Source organism: Molossus molossus, unplaced genomic scaffold (assembly GCF_014108415.1).
Source record: "Molossus molossus isolate mMolMol1 unplaced genomic scaffold, mMolMol1.p scaffold_m16_p_25, whole genome shotgun sequence".
NCBI lineage: Eukaryota > Metazoa > Chordata > Mammalia > Chiroptera > Molossidae > Molossus > Molossus molossus.
Window position 1 is genome coordinate 2,786,613 of NW_023425361.1, and position 14,624 is coordinate 2,801,236.

At 38.5% G+C, this 14,624-nt stretch overlaps 1 protein-coding gene across 1 annotated transcript in view; it reads right to left on the minus strand.

Moving 5' to 3' along the window:
* CDH8 (cadherin 8) overlaps positions 1-14,624 on the minus strand; it is a 414,745-nt gene that overhangs the window by 157,287 nt on the left and 242,834 nt on the right. The window contains exon 7 of the mRNA XM_036278160.1: positions 11,862-12,115. Coding sequence (XP_036134053.1) covers positions 11,862-12,115 — 254 coding nt within the window. The remainder of the gene's footprint in view (positions 1-11,861; positions 12,116-14,624) is intronic.

Sequence of the window (14,624 nt, forward strand, 5' to 3'; positions counted from 1 at the left end):
AGTTTCTTGCCATTGTATTCTGAGAAGATGCTTGATATAATTTCAATCTTCTTGAATTTGTAGAGACTTACTTTATGACCTAACATGTGGTCTATCTTTGAGAATGTCCCATGTGCACTTGACAAGAATGTATATTCTGTAGCTTTGGGATGAAATGTTCTATAAATACAAATTAAGTCCTACTGATCTAGTTCATTATTAAGGGACTCTGTGTCCCTGTTAATTTCTTGTCTAGACAATCTATCCAGTAGTGTCAGTGGGGTGTTAAAGTCACCCACTATGATTGTATTGCTATTGATCTCTCCCTTGAAGTTCACCAGAAGTTTTTGCTGTTCCTGTATTTGGTGCATATATGTTTACCAGGTTATATCCTCTTGTTGGATTGATCCCTTTGATAGTATGTAGTGACCTTCTTTGTCTCTTATTATGGCCCTCAATTTGAAGTCTATCTTTTCAGATATGAGTGTTTCTACATCAGCTTTTTCTTACCTTTCCATTTTCCTCAAATTTTTTTTTTTTTCCATCCCTTCACTTTCATCCTGTGTGAGTCTTTTGTTGTGAGGTGGGTCTCTTGTAGACAGCATATGTATGGGTCATGTTTCCTTTTCCAGTCAGCTACCATATGTCTTTTGATTGGATCATTTAAGCCATTTACATTTAAGGTTATTATTGAGAGATACTTATTTGTTGCCATTTTTATTTTATGCCTGTGTTTTTGTCTCTCTCTCTCTAGCTCTTCTCCTTCTCACTGCAGTCCCTTTAGCATTTCTTGCAGTGCTGGTTTGGTAGTGATAAATTCCTGTAGCTTTTTTTGTTTGTTTGTTTGTGAAGCTCTTTATTTCACCTTCAATTTTAAATGATAGCCTTGCTGGATAGAGCGAGCAGTCTTGGATTCAGACCCTTGCCTTTCATTACTTCGTATACTTCATGGCATTCCCTTCTGGCCTGCAGTGTTTCTATTGAGAAATCAGCGTACAGTGTTATGGGTCTCCCTTGTAGGTAAATTTCTGTCTGTCTCTTGCTTCCTTTAAGACTTTTTCTTTTTCTTTGTTTGCCATTTTAATTATGATGTGTCTAGCTGTGTTTCTTTTTGGGTTCATCTTCATTGGGACTCTGTTTTCTGAACCTGTGTGACTTTTTTCTTCACCAAATTGGGGGAGTTTTCTGTCATTATTTCTTCAAACAGGTTCTCCATCCCTTTCTCTGATTCTTCTTTTTCTGGTATCCCTATGATATAAATGTTGTTACATTTTGCATTGTCCCAAAACTCCCTTAAACTCTCCTCCTGCTTTTTCATTTTTTCCCCCATTTGTTGCTCTATTTGAGTGTCTTTTTCTACCTTGTCTTCTAACTTGCTGATTTGGTCTTCTAAGATATTTTTTGTATCAGGTATGTCTTTCCTTATTTCCTCTTGATTTTTATTCATAGTTTCTAACTCTTTTTTTAAGCTGTTGTAGTTTCTACTGAGCTCTTCATAATTCTTATTAAGTTGCTTATAGTTCTCACTCAATTGTTTGACCACCCTTAAAATCATTGCTTTGAAATTTTTAATTGACAACTTGCTTTCTTCCATATCATATAGTTCCTTTTTCTGGTGATTCCTCCTTTTCTTTCATTTGGGTGTTGTTTCTTGGTCTCACCATTTGAGCAGTTTGGTAGTTCTAGGTCTGGTGAGGAATGTTGGAATGTGTAGGCAGGTTGGTGTATATCAAATAAGGTTGCTGTGCCTCCCAGACTGTTTTGGTGTGTGTCACCTCTTGCCTGCTGTGGGTTCTGGAGGATTGCCAACTGGTGTCTGGTATTGTTCTGTTGTGTTAGGTGCTACTGGGGTGAGCGCTGGTCTCCAACTCTGGGGCTCTGCCAGGGAGTGCTGCTGCCTGGTGGGGCTCAGCTCCTAATCAGCTATTGTTAATGCTGCTGGGGAGTGAGTGATAGCTCCCAGTTTGTGCTGCTACTGCAGTTAATGTTTCCAAGGGGTGCTCTCAGCACCCAATCCTCTGCTGCTGTTGGGGATGGTGTTCCACTCTGGCCCAGTCACTGCTGCTATTTGGGAATGGTGCTTGACTCCTGGCAGGTTATGGCTTTTGCGGCCAGCACCTTAACAGTGCCGCTTCTGTGCGCTGGTCCGTGTTGACATAGTGGGGTCCACTGGTCTGATGGTGCAAGGCTCACTGGTGAACTCAGGTCACTTGGCCCTAGTTGCTCCCACTTCCCCCTCCCAGAGAAGACCAGGGATCTTTCAAAATGGCCGGGCCTCCTGGCTGTGCAGGGCTAAGTGCCCTGACAAGGCGTTTAGCTTGGTAGCTGGCTGCTTCCTGTCCAAGCGCAGGAACCCTCTGCCCCACATTTCTGCACTGCTTGAGGTTGCTTGTCTACATTCCGATCCACTCATTCTCTCTCACGCTTGCTCACACTCTCACACACTCACCTTCGCTCGGGTCCTGCCCGCTACCATCTTTTTCTAGTCTCCTGACACATTTCTTGGTACTAAATTATTAAAAATGAATAAAGATCCACAAAATATTTCTGGTATCCTTCATTAAATATTTACTTCTACATGAGAGAATGCACATTAGTTTGTTGGACATATGACAGCGAGTCTATTCCAAGTGAAATTCTATTTTATGTCACCTCATGCTTTTAGAGAGGGAAAGGCTGCTGGACTCAGAATTTACTGACACTTTGAAATGCAGAGACCATGGTTGGCTACAACAGTCACTTGCCTCAAGTCTAAGAATCCAGTGCTGTTAGCATCACTGGGGTCTAGAAAAACAAGGTTTTAAAATAAATTCATTCAAGAAACAAATTAATTCCCCAGTCCAAATAGGTAAGCAGGATGTCCTTTCAAAGGCTGTAGGGTAGTTTTGGGCATTTTCCCAAAAGCTACACTAAATAAAGGCAGGTTTTTCTGGCAAACGCAACGAGTACTCACTGTTGTGAGGATGAAGGTCCTCGGGTCTCTAAGGTAAGCGTGTAGCAGAATCCTCACACAAAGAACTGTTTTGACTGCTATGGGTTTAAAATATTTTCAATATCTTACATTTAGTGAGTTTCTGAGACAGAATAAGATCGCGGAATTATGTGAGGGCCAACTATTCAAATTTCTGATAAAAATCCAAACCCTTATTGGTCTAATGTAGAAGAAGCTGGCAAACTTTTTTTTTTTTTTTTTTTTAATCCTCACTCGTGGATATTTTTTACATTAGTTTTCAGATAGAGCTGAAGGGAGAGACAGAGGAAGAGAGAGAGAGAGAGAAAGAGATAGAAACATCAATGTGAGAGAGACATATTGATTGATTGCCACCCACACAACCCCAACTGGGGCCGGGGACAAACCGCAACTGAGGTACATGCCCTTGGCTGAAATCGAACCCAGGACTCTTGTCCGTGGGTTATGCTCTTACCGCCGAGCCATACCGGCCAGGGCAAAGCTGGGAAACTTTTCTGTGTCAAATAAATAATTCAGGCTTTGCAGACCATACTCTCTATGTCATAACCACTCAACTCCACAATTGTAGGGCATAAAAGCATAAGGGTGCCTATGTTTCAATACAATTTTATTAAATAAAAAATGTGATAGACCAGATTTGGCACACAGGCCTGTGTAACAGAGTCACAGTTTTCACTAAAGTCTTCAGTCTTCTCTTACATAAGGTTCTATGGGCAGGAAAAAAGGTGGTCGGGGCTCATATAATCATAAAGAGATGCATAAGTTATTGCACATATCAGAATAAGCATCATGATATTTGCCATGCTCTGTGCATTAGAATCTGGAGCACACACAAGCACAGGAGCCTGAGTGACCCTCCCTTAAGTCCTGTGCTTCAGATGTTCTGCAAAACTGCACCAAGTTCAGTGATTAATTGTGCTGCTTACACTGTCTTCTTCTTAAACAGCGCCATGCACCTTGGAAAATTAGCTTACCAGTGAGGTCCTAGTGCAGACACCTGAGTTGCAATTGATCTGACCACTATGTCATTAGTACCAGTAGTTCCTCAGATTGCAGTGAGGGAGATGCTACTCTTGGAGAAAGGCAATGTATATCTATTTTTCAAATTTAACAGGCATAAATGCACTTTTATATTATAAAAAATGTTTTGCCAAACATTGGTTTGCAGCCTCTATGTGGAAAATTTATAGGAAGATACAATTTTGAGCCGACTGCAAGTGAAGATGCTATTTAGAGCCACATGTAATGAAATAAAACCCTTAGTTATGAATCAGTTATTATATTTCACTGAACTCCAACTGTTTCTTTTTCCCTGGTTAATTTCATTCTAGCCTTTGTTATTATGCCTAAAGAAACCGTTTTAACATTTTCTCGCATGCACTTTGAGTATCAAAAATTCTGTCTACAAGTTTTCAGCTTTTTGCCTCTAATTGCTCTACTGGATGCTCTAACTGCTTTAATAAATAATGTTATTTGAGTTCTGCTAGTCCCAGAATTCAAAGTCCATGCATCACACATTATTTATTATTCCTCTGAGGAGAAAAAGGAGACTTTTTCTATCAAAAGCATTTCTTTATAGTGAGAAGGGGGGGGGGGGTAAAAAAATTGAGAGAAAATTATAAACACACAGTCCATCCTCCAAATTAATACTAGGTTCTTTATGATATGCTATATTTCGACTTTAAGATTATTGGATAGTTATACTTGGTTCCTAGTCAAACTCATTAGGAAACTAGAAAATCTCTTCCTTCATGTGACCCTAAAGCTCTATAATCTATTTTTATTGATCATTTTCAGATAGCATGTCTTAAAGGCTAGTTTGACAAAATGGGAAGGACTTGGGTTTTCCATGGCTCTTCAGTCAGCCTCCTTACTAGAAAATAAGGTTCATGAGGGCAGAGGCTCTGTTTTTATAGAAATTCCCTGGGAAAATGCAGGTTCTATGGATACTACTTATAAAACTAAATAAATTAATTAAAATTATATATACACACACACATACATATATAATAGTGAATGAATGGATGACTATATAACTAAATACATATATTAATTAATTTACTTATTAATTAATTAATGGTAGTTGAATTAGCAAGTATAGTGGGTTTTTCAAAACGACTTGGCCCGGCCAGTGTGGCTCAGTGGTTGAGCGCCAACCCATGCACCAAGAGGTCGCTGGTTCAATTCCCAGTCCAGGCACATGCCCAGGTTGTGGGCCAAATCCCCAGTAGGGGACATGCAGGAGGTAGCCAATCGATGTTGTCTCCCATCGATGTTTCTATCTCTTTCCCTCTCTCTTTCTCTCTCTCTAAAATCAATAAAGAAAAAAAAACAAAAAACAATGACTTGGAAGAGTTGGTACTTTTGAACTGGGAGATGCTCAAACTCTTATCTGGCTAAGAATGTGCAAGAACTACAAGACCAACTTTTAATTATTTAAAAATACCTGGCCCTTATATTAGACTCTTGTTCCTATTGATGGGGATGTAAAATGGTACAGTTGCTATAGGAAAGAAGTTTGGAGGTTCCTAAAAAATAATTAAAAATAAAACTCCCATATGATCCAACAATCCCACTTCTGAGTATTCATCTGAAAGAATTAAAATTGGGATCTCAAAGAGATATTAGCACTCCCGTGTTAATTACAGCACTAGTTACAGTAGCCAAGATGTGGGAACAATCTATAGGTCCAAAAATAAAATGTGTTATATTGATAAAACAATCTTATTCAGCCTTAAAAAAAGAAAATACTATACTATGTGACAACATTGATGAACCTGAAGGACATTATGCTAAGTAAATAAGCCAGTCACAGAAAGATAAATACCATATGATTTTACTTACAGGAGATATATAAAACAGCCAATGTGTGGAAGACTAGAACGGTGGCTGTGGAAGTGGGGAGGGTAGAACAGGCATTTGCTAATCAATGGCTATGAGGCTGCAGTCATGCACGGTATGTTCCAGAGCTGCGCTGTGCATACTATTTGTGATTAATGATACTGTATTGTGCATTCACCATGCTATCTACCCTCTTCACTGATTTTTAAGTGTTCTTATTACACACAAAAACAACAACTAGGTTCTTACCATTTTTGGGCGTTAGTGTAAAATTAAGGAGAGAGTCAGTCAATACACAGTCTGCTCTCCAAATGAATGTCAGGCTCTCTACAGTATAAACTATTTCTACTTTGGCATCATTGAATAGCAGAACCTGAAGGAGTGTTTTCAGGGAGAGAACTCATTAACTGCAAGCCTGTTAACTGAGGTTAATTATAAAAATGCCCGAATGTAAAGTGGGAGGGGGGTAACAATGCTCTTGTGTGGAGTGGGCACTTAATTCAAGGAGGGTCCAGGACAACAGAGTGCTGTGGCCACCACAGTCATGTGTAGGCCTACTCTGCCTGCTGAATGGCCATCCTCCCACTTTTAATTTAAGCAGCTCACGTAGTCTTATTCAAGGTGAATGCTCCGGAAGAAATAGAAAGGAACTGTCTGAGAAAGCAGTTGCATGCCAGCTCAATGCCATGGTAACACCAAATACACACTTCAAAGAAATGTATTGAGAGGAAAGAATGCACCGTAGCCAGTTCCTATGAAAGCTCTGACTGACATGTGATACCTGCACTGTGCTAGCAGTTTTGCCTTCAATACAAACAATTTGATGGCTGTAATACCATTTCAGAGTGTCTGTCACAAAGTATGAACTCAGTAAAGTGTAGCTACCATCACCCTATAGCTCATCCAGAAGCCAGAACGGAGGAGGGCACACACAGACACAGTGGTCATGGTAAGAAAAGATTTGACTGTAAACCCTGCTCCCACACCCCCTGCTCTAGCACCATGCAGAGGAAACTTATCCTTTCTGACCCTTGGCTTCCTACTTCCATAAACTGAAATTTTTATGTCTTTCATGAGAATTAAATACAAAAATAATAACAACTTATGTCTGATGCATTAAATAACAATAACATTGTTTATCCCTTTACTTTCCTATTCACAGTGTGGTTCATAGTCAAGAATAACAAACCAATATAAAGGACTAGATAGATGAGCAAAGAACACTTCACCCATACCCTGATTCATTCCACAGACCTGGTATATTTTCCTACTTTCTAGGAATGCATCCTGGATTGAATGAGGCCTTTTAGAGAATGAATACTTTATTATTTCAATTAAAATTGATCCTGCTAAGACATCCCAACATGCAGAGACATGGTTGGAGTCACAGAGATTGTCGGGAAAGAAAGGGAGTATGGCTCAGGGAGTGAGGCAGGCACTGTGTTGTTAGAAAAACCCAGGTGCACACATCACAGGTATGCACTGGCACTTGACTGTTTGCATGAAACTGGGCAAGTGAGTCTTTTTATTCTCAGTTTCTGCATCTGTTAAATGATGATAATGAGTATACATGTCATCTCACAGAGGTGTTAGGGAATAAAATTAGTATATTTAGCCCCTCCTTGCCACTTATTTTATTTATTTATTTTTTTATCCTCACCCGAGGACATTTTTTCCATTTTTTGTTCAGATGGAGTGGGAGGGAGAGAGAGAGAGAGAAACATCGATGTGAAGGGACACATCGAGTGGATGCCACCCGCACGGACCAACCAGGGCCGGGGACAAACTGCAACCGAGGTACGTGCCCTTAGTGGGAACCGAACCCGGGTCTCTCTGTACCGCAGGCCGACGCTCTAACTGCTGAGCCAAACCGGCCAGGGCCTTCTTGCCACTTAATAAGCACTCACTAGTGACAATATTCACAGCAGTAGCAGGGACAAATTAGATTAGATGAGGTTAGACTATTTAGCGTGTAACTATTTAAAAAACAAAAACAGACACAAATAATTCTGTACCCATTCAGCAACCTTGAGTAAAAGAATCTAAAATACGTGCTAGGTTTTCATTTTCCATTTATGATATGACATTGATGGTGTCTTTACTAACTAGTAGTGCTAACTGCTACCATATATTTTATTTAATGACTCAATTTAATTTTCTCAGTAACCCTGTGTGGAAGATGATATGAGCCAATATACACACGAGGAAACTGAGCCTCAGAGAATTCCAGAGACCAGCTGTCTGACTGGGAGGACCAGTGACAGGGATTAAACATTAGTTTAAGTTGAAAACATGTCATCTTTCAAATAATTTACACAAATTTATTTTATATTACCACAAGATATTTAGCACTGAAAAATGTAGCAAATGCTTAATTAATTTTCCTAGAAGGGAGAAGGTACAGCCATAAATTTTGCCTCTATTTTCCCCTGGAAAGGATATACAAACCCTAAACATAGATACAGATACAGATACAGATACAGATACAGATACAGATACAGATACAGATATATAGATATAGACATAGATACAGATATAGGGTAAAGTATAAGAATTTCAAAACACATAATATTTCCTGCTTGACAATGTGCTTGAAAAAGTCGTGAGTCTCATGGTAAGTAGACCAACCAATAAATGACTGCCTGTTTTCACACTGCAGATGGCACAACAGATGCCTATTTCTTGCTAATGGCCAAGTAAACATTCCCCCAAAGGTGGACTCATCCTTGTCAGTATATAAACTACAACAGTCCTAAAAAGACAGTGATGCTCTGTTCTTTGTTACTCAGTATTCCCTGAAGACTGTGTCATGTCCTCCTGTTCTACTAGGCTCACACAGAAGTACATATTGCTGTGGCTAGCGAGAAAATTTCATTTTCTACTCAAATCAACTAATTGTGCATTAGCAAAAAATGGTTGTTCTCTAACTCAGCTGGCGGGGGGAGGGGTGCAACTACAAAAATGCAGAACAGATACTGGAAAATGCCATTGGTGGTTCTTATGTTTACATTCCGTGGAGCCTGTCCATGTCCACAAGAACTGTGTGGGGCTTGCCTTGTGAACAACACATCAAAACTCTGCTGTAAATTCTTTGAATCAGTGTCCACCCTTCTTTGGGAGGGACCACAGATGTCAGTCAAAGAACTAGTCTGACGAGTATTGACAATAAAGATAAATTTAAAAAATAAATAAATAAAACAATCTATTTTTTTGTTGTTATTGTTGTTAATCCTCACCCAAGGATATTTTTTATTGATTTTTAGAAAGAGTGGAAGGGAGGTAGGAAAAAGAGAGAAAGACATTAATGTGAGAGAGACACATTGATTGATTGCGTCCCACACAATCAACTGGGGCTGGGGATTGAACGGGCAACCCAGGTACATGCCCTTGACCAGGAAGCAAACCTGTGACCCTTCAGTTCGAGGGCCAATTCTATAACCACTGAGTCAAACCAGTCAGGGCTAAAACAATCTATATTTATCCTTAAAAAAAAAAAAAAAGAAGTAGTATAGATACATCCGTGTCATCAAATGATACTTCAGCTGTTCATCTCCTCCTGATAGCACCCTTTGGTTTGCCTGGAAAACAAAATGCTCTCAGGTTGGGCAGTTGCTGCTGAGTAGCTTCACATTTCCTCTACGGCTGCCATTCATATCAGTGACAGTAATATAAACAACAACACAATGATAAGAACAATCAACTACAATGATCATCATTACTTGATTCCCCATGAATTATCATCAGTGAATATCCACTTTAACATTAGTAAATGGATAAAATGTGTAAAATCCAGTGGGGAGACGATGAGCCTGGAGTTTTACCCAGTTCTGCCAATGTGAGCTGACTGTCACTGTGCTATGAAAAGTACCTCACACCTCATTGCTAGCTGATGAAGAACATGCTCTGCACAGGAAGTGGGTTCCTGCTGAGACTGCGGATTTCATGTTTGGAGTGTATCTGTGATTGCCCTGATAGTTACACTCCTCACTTTCCCGAAGGGCCCTTGGCTTGGAGCACTCCTGAGCTCCCTGTGTGTTCCTTGCTAACAAGAGTAGAAATCTTGTCAAACCAAGTGCCAAAACAGACCCCACAACTGGTCTCTCAGCTGGACCAATCTTGCTTATTCCCTTCACATTCTGTCACTTACACTTGGAGATGTGCAGAAAGTGGTCATTGCTTCTTGTTCTGTGTTCTTTATCCAGAGGAAATGAAGTGACATGAAAACAGGCAGATGTATTCATTCAAAAAATATAATTCCTCCTAGTTTATAACAGGATTTCAAGATGAAGTCATTTCACAACTTTACTATTTAATCAGAAAATAGATATTAAATGTAATTTTAATTTCTGGATACCTCCTGCCCTTGTATTCAACACTTGGCCCTCTGAGAGATACTTGTCTTAGCCGAATGCAGGGCATTCTGTATGTCTATAGCTTGTTGGAGTCCTTCAGAACTGGAAATGGACAGCTGACCATACTCAAATCACCAGGTGGTGTTTTACCTTTTGAGAGTTTGGGCCCTTTTGAAAGAAGCACTTTTTATTTGTTTATTTATTTTTGTATCCCATGGGATACACTCTTTATTATCCTTACTTTAGAAATGTTTTGTGTTAAAAATATCTTTTCTGGATCCTAAAAGAATTATTGTGTGCCCAAACTCAAATTGTTTGGGGCTTAGATTGACTGGGTTTCACCTCCAACCTCATCATTTCAACACCCTTGTGAGTTATAAGAATGTAATACATAAAAAAAGAAGTAAATTAATAAAACCTCCAGAACACTTATTTGTCTAGAGTTTCCCTGAATAAAGTAATTAGAAGAATATTAGTCCCTAACCCAGCCAGTGTGGCTCAGTGGCTGAGTGTCGACCCAGGCACCAAGAGGTCACCAGTTCGATTCCCAGTCAGGTTGCATGCTCAGATTGTGGGCCTGATCCCCAGTGGGGGGCATGCAGAAGGCGGCCAATTGATATTGTCTCTCATTGGTGTTTCTATCTCTCTCTCTCTAAAATCAATAAAGAAAAAATAATAATAATTAAAAAAAAATAAAGAAGAGTGTTAGTTCCTGTGACCTAAATGAATGCATTGGGTATGAGCTGAAATCTAACTTACAGAGTAATTGAACAATTCTTTAAAATTGTATTAATTCCTCCATTAAGTTTTCTCTTTTATTTCAACAAACATTTCTAAGACAATATTTCAAATCTACACTCAAACATATCATTAGCCAACACTTCACCTTTGGAGACCAGTGTACACGTTATAGATTTGCAGTGTTCTCTTAGGAAAGAAATACTATTCAGCGTGAGCCTTGTACTGTCATTTGGGTGGCTGGGAAAGAGAAAAGCTGTACGCAGTTCAACAGAAAAAAATAGGTTTGAGTCTTGTTTCTTAAAAAAAGGGCAGAAAAACCTCAACAAAGGCTCATTTCTCACCTCAGGAAAAAATTTTGAGCAAGGAAAGTATAAACAAAAGGTATTTTTGAAATAGCAGAGAAAGATTTTGTCTGAAAGTCTCCAATCCAGATATGCTGACCGACCAGAAAAGCCCATAAAGTGATAAGAAGATAATTTCAAAGCCAAACACCAAATACAGAAATAAGATAAGGGCCTCTTAATGTGTTGAGACAGTGGTCTCATGCCTCTAAATTCTCATATATAATTTACTGTATCTGTCAAAGGAGAAAGAAGAAAAAACAGGAATACTTTCATAATGATAGGGGAAAAAATACATAAACAAGCAAAACAAAATAATATAAAAGACCCCAAAATACACCACAAAACATATGCAATTTTGTGTTCTCATTGAGTTCTCTGAACGCTGGAATAGCTTCATCTTGATATACCTGGCTTTGGGCATTGTATGTAGTTCTGAGTTGTGTGTGTGTGTGTGTGTGTGTGTGCGCACGCACACACACACCGGTGTTTACAAACACATACACATACAGTCAGTGTTGGCTAAAATTCTTTGGTCATGTGAGGTTAGGCCCAAAGGCAGCCACATAGGATGTACACATAATTGCATTCTGTAATGACTTGCTTATCATTTGATGTTGCCAATAAGAGACATACCTTATAGGACTGGAAGTGATATCAGGGTCACGAGCGGTCACTTGCCCAATCACAGAGTTGAGAGCAGCATTTTCATGAACTTCAAGGAGGTAAGTAGGTGAAGAGAAGACAGGAGGCTCATCGGCATCCTCAACGACAATTTTGACAGTTGCCGTATCTTTAAAGGGCCCCCTGCCACTGAAACGTGGGTCAACGTGGACATTGGCTGCCTCCACCTTCAACGTGTAAGATTTTTTGGTCTCAAAGTCCAGAGGCTATAAAGAAATGACAAAGACGAATGTTTTTCACTAATGACCACAGCAGCAAGAACAAATAAGTGTAATGCTGATGGATGATAGTTATGTGCATAGAAGCCCATTTGTAAGACTTAATGGGATTCCTCTCCATTCCTCCAGATTCAACCTGTAAATTTTATAGGCATTTATTGATATCTGTTCATTATACAAGCTCGGTGAATCTAATCTCTTATTGTTGTGTTTTGTTTTGCTCATTTCACTTGGAATTCACAAAATATTCACAGTCATGAATTGTGCCATCAAAATTTCACTTCAGAGTCATAATAAAAGTTTACTAGTGGTAACGTGACCTGCATACGAATCATCCAGTTAATTGAGCCTCTGCTGGTAGAAGATAAGGCAGCATCAAACACAATCTCAATCTGGGAAGAATATTTTTTCATTCTTGCAACAGTGTGTGAAATGTGAAGAACTAGAAATAATTATTGTTTAGTGCAAGGAGACATTATAAGGCATAATTTAGCACTAATCTCAACAAAGAGTGTTTTCTTATTTCACTTCCAAAGCATTGCAGCTCGACTGATCATGTGGCAAAAATGAGGTTTATTATTTTTTAGGGCATTCATAGAAAGTCTCTATTATGAATTCTGTGCTAAGGATTAGGTGGGCATACAAAGTATGTATGCAGACACACATATACTTGTGTTTATATTTAGAAGAAGGAAGGATGAGAACCGTATGTAGAACCACCTAGGTCTCATCAACAACTAAAATCAAATTGAAATGACCTCATTGCACGATTACTGAGAACATTTCTGTCATATTAATAACTCACTCCTTAAAAGCCCAGAGACTTCAGTTAATGACCTAGGTAAATATAGCTAGGCCAAAAAAAAAAAAAAAACAAAAAAAAAAAAAAAAAACCACCATAATTCCCTTAAATAACCAGAAGCTCATCAGCCTCAGAATCCAATTCCCGGCAACTCATAATATTTTAGATTTCAAGAAAGTACATCTGTCAAGGCTCAAAGACAGAATTTAGGTTTCCACTGCAATTTCCTACATGAAATAGAACTTTAAATCTGCAATGCAGATTTTAAAAACAAAAAAAGCTGAAACACAAGCCAGCATTCGTGAACACTTCAAAACTCAACTCTTATTTCAAAATTTTATATTGTTTTTATAGTTGAATTCAGTTCTAAAGTGACTTTACATTTTTTGGAAATATTTTCTAGTAAATGAGGCAGATACTCATTTCCCTGTTTTTTTTTGAAATTACGAGGTACAGGTACCAGTGAGTGGATGATGCAGCATCAGCATTTTGCTGATCATCCCTACTGTAACACTTTTGCAATTTTAAATTCTTCAGAAACACTAGCGAGTGTAACTGATTATGTTCAGCTTAATTCTTAGCTCTACAAGGTGACAATGCCCCTCCCCCAAACATCCTGGTGTCATTGGGATTTTATCAGACCAAAAAGAGGACCCATGAATTGTAGAAAAAGGACTCCCTTATACAGTTTTCTCTAGAGTAAAATACATGTTTTTTTTTTTTTTTTTTGGTGTTAAAATATGTAGTATATGCTTCTAAGTTTATGAATAACACAGCTGATGGCTAATTGCTTCAGTTCATAAAAGCACCTTATGGTAACAAAGGATAGCAGTTAATAATAACAATAAAAACGACATAAGGAATCATTAGCCAAGGAAAATGTGGCTTTGGGTTATTCAATAATTGACTCAAGTATAATTATTCTGTACTCTATGTCAAACATAAGTTTCTAAATGCTTTGCAGTGCTTAACCCTAAACTTGAGCATGTGTAAAGGCAGTGTTGCTCAGCAGAGAGTCGAAATAAATGGAGCCATTTTTATCAAAATCGATCTTAAAATGTATTTTGTATACCAAAGTAAATTCAGAAAACTCCAGGTTTTCATTGCCAATATCTCTTCAGTGGGGAATTTTAAGAGCATGATCATTGGAAGGCAGATCCCTGTGCACCATGACAGAGAATTACAGAGTAAATTTGGTGTTATGTCAGAAATATTGATCAGGACAGAGGGTAAAATTATGAGCTCTGAATAGTGTGGTCCACCATCTATCTTCTTATTCATGAACAAGCAAAACTAATTTAAAAATTAATTTGTACTATTCCATGACAGCGATATGAAGAATAATATTAAACAAAATACTTACAATGAGAATACAAGGGTGTTTTCCTTGCAAATGCCCATGTCCATAAAATAACAAATTGTGTTTTAAACATTTTTTTTATGAATGTAGATGTCATGATGAAAAATAAATATGGAAAGTGTTGTAAGGAATTTTTTACTACAATAGAAAGAAATGGTTGCTGGCAAAAGCAGTCACAAATTGTACACATTATTTGTATGTTATTTATGGAGATGTTTCTTTCTCCAGTGGCAGCCCCACACTCAGAAGCAAGGCAAAGATGAGCTTCATTTAACATAATGCTTGAACTATTGACGCATGGGGAGAACCCAGTGGTAGTGAGGCTGGTGCTGTTC